At 37.6% G+C, this 2,702-nt stretch overlaps 1 protein-coding gene across 1 annotated transcript; it reads right to left on the bottom strand.

Annotated features, from left to right (window-relative positions):
- Window positions 1-390: 390 nt before the first annotated feature.
- Window positions 391-2,277, bottom strand: LOC145537499 (heat shock transcription factor, Y-linked-like). Its single transcript, XM_081568169.1, has 2 exons — window positions 1,628-2,277; window positions 391-1,196 (listed from the first exon to the last, which is right to left on the bottom strand). The coding sequence occupies exons 1-2, from the start codon at window positions 2,138-2,140 to the stop codon at window positions 465-467; spliced, it is 1,245 nt and encodes a 414-aa protein (XP_081424295.1). The 5' UTR covers window positions 2,141-2,277; the 3' UTR covers window positions 391-464.
- Window positions 2,278-2,702: the final 425 nt, after the last annotated feature.

Here is a 2,702-nt window from a genome sequence, read left to right on the forward strand (position 1 = left end):
CTGGAGCGGGGCACCATTTCCTTCTCTATCTTAAGACTCTACCGATACGTAATAGAATATCATGTAACTGTGAATGCACTAAGGTTCGTACTGTGTAGGTGCACTTGTTTTGATTTTATTTGTATGTGTTCCTTCACCCGTACCATCCTCATTTAGACACCCATTCATTTCAGCAGGGATGATTTCCCAAATCACTTTCCATCCATTACCTCTTTTCCCTTTGTTCTCATTTTCTTGCTTAGAAACAATAGGCTAGGTGCCATTTACCTAGGATGCCTAACGGATGTTTTCTTGAACTGAAGAGTTTATAAAAGAGTGCAGAGAAATAGCCAGACATTGAAATAAAGCCTTAATTTACTCTTCATTGCTTCAAAATAGAAAACAAAACTGTGCAGAGGAACGTGTAACTTTATTGTTCAAATACAAGAATTGTGGGTATTTGTTGACATCTCCCAACGTAAATTTTAATCTTCATTAGGTTCCATAAGCTGATACTTATTTGATAGGTCAGTTTTAATTAGCATGGTTTTCACATAAGGAATATCGTTGATGAATTGACTTGAAAGAGAGGAGGTGGGTGTATAAGCGATCGTTGGCACTGGGGACCTTGAGTTGCCTCTCTGTTGCTGGTTAGGAAGAGGACTGTCATGGGCTGACATATCGCTATACCTGTCTGGAAATGTAGAAGGCTCCACCATCAGTCCAAAAGAACTGCTCCATAATGGAGATACGATGTGGTTCTGAGAAGTAGATGTAGCGGTAGTAGCAAAGTCCTCAACATGGCCATTTGCTTGAGTGTAGGTGCTATGGAAGTGCCAATTAAAAATGCTCAACTGGTTTAAAACAGCAGGTTGATCTACCACGTTCTGTTCTCTTTGTCTAACTGATATTGATGGGGAAGGAAAGTCACGCGGAAGTAGGGCGCTTGTTTTAGGGACTATCTGGCTGGTATAAGTCTTTTGTGGGAAAGGCACACTTAAACTGGTGGAAGCTGAAAATGGACTCTCTCCACTAGTTTGAGCATGAAAACCAGAGTTACGATCATCTATGTTGACCCTTGCTTTAACATGCTTCTTCTCGTAATCTGGAACTAGTGAAGATTTCGGAAACACATTGCTAATCCCAACTCTTCTTTTCATTCTTCCTAAAAGTTGGGGATAGCCTCTTTTGAAATTTGGATTATGGTAGATCTGTAACTAAAATCAAAGGATACAATTATTTAGTTTTTTATAAACGAAGGTAAAACTGACAAGCAAAGTTAAACTATAAAAATGTATTCCTTTAATGATGCCAATTAAATAGAATCAAAGACAACACCTCCATTAGTAGTTTTAACACCTTACATGTTAGAAACAAGTATGCTCCTCAACTAAAAAATATGTTGTATATATACAGTAAATACCACTTAAAGTAGCTTGAGGACATGTATCTGATTTCAAGTTGCTAGGAGAGTGTATTAAGTATCAAATATTTTAACCTCCAGCTGTTCTCAACTTCAAAAAATAAAACGTGTTCAACAGTTTGCTATCTCAATTTTAAATTCGGTTTTTGCTACATATGTGAACATGCTTTCTAAGTCACATGATTTAATCTTACATATTGACAGTAAGTGGAAATTTTGGATTACCTTGCTCAAAACAGAGACATTGTTTTCTTCTTCCAGAAAGTCAGGGAGTGAAGCAGATCTTTGAAAAGTTTGTCGCTTTTTACTAAACCCATAAAGTTTAAGCTGGCTAACTAAACTTTTCATACTATCAGTTTCAAATATTCTGAAAGGGGCCTTTCTTTCCAAGACTTCTTTCTTGAAGAGTTCTTCGTTGATCACTATAGAAGTGCCACTCTCATCCCACCAAATAGATTCAAACTGATCACTTTCAACTATAGTCCAGAGTTTTTGTGGAAAAGTGAGGGAAAGAAAATCATTCCACTCATTTCTTTCAGAGACAGAAAATGTGTAGGGTGGCCTTTTTATCCCAGCTTCCTTAGACAAAGCCTGGAAAGCATATTCTTCAATCATAGATCTCAAAACTGAGTCCCCAGTAAGTGTGTAATCACACGAAGACGATCCAATGGAGGTTTTGGAACCACTTGATACATCGTTACGAAGCACATCTTGAATTTCTGAAGGAATGTGTGCCATCTCAGAGAGATCTTTCTTCAGATACTTTTCTCATTTGTCTGACTTTACACACTCCAACTTCAAATGCTGCTTGGCTGGCGTACAGAGATAAACTCTCAAGACCATCAGCATGGTTCTCAAAGTCAAAAAGCTGTGACATCACAAAGTCACTGGTCTCCTAGCAATTGAAGAGTAGCGCTGACATCATAAAGTCACTGGTCTTCTAGCAATTGAAGGGCAATGTTCAACCAGTGTTTACTTCTACATCAACTTAAAATAAAGGCTGCTTGCATAAACAGTAACCAAAAACATGAAACCTGCAAAATGTCATTGCTAAAGAATTTTTACACAGAAAAATCACATCAATAAGTCTACTTGGTTCCTGAAATAAAAGTGATTGATCACCCTTCTATACACATATTCTTAACATTCAGGACTGTTACCAAACCAAACATGGGTCTGCTCACTTCTATGCAATGAAGTCAATCAACTGACTGTGGGTTTCAGTGAAAGCAAGTGTAGTGTTTATTTTATGACCTTGCACAGAAGTGTTTATATTATGCAGAGTAAAATAGTCAGGCAC

The sequence above is a fragment of the Giraffa tippelskirchi genome, chromosome Y (genome assembly GCF_054371585.1).
Source record: "Giraffa tippelskirchi isolate mGirTip1 chromosome Y, T2T-mGirTip1v1.2.pri, whole genome shotgun sequence".
Classification (NCBI taxonomy): Eukaryota; Metazoa; Chordata; class Mammalia; order Artiodactyla; family Giraffidae; genus Giraffa; species Giraffa tippelskirchi.

Coding starts and splice junctions, on each gene's coding strand:
- LOC145537499 (XM_081568169.1), bottom strand. CDS start 2,140: ATGGCACACATTCCTTCAGAAATTCAAGATGTGCTTCGTAACGATGTA. Junction 1,197..1,627: donor ATGTCTCTGTTTTGAGCAAG/GTAATCCAAAAT, acceptor CTTTGATTTTAG/TTACAGATCTACCATAATCC.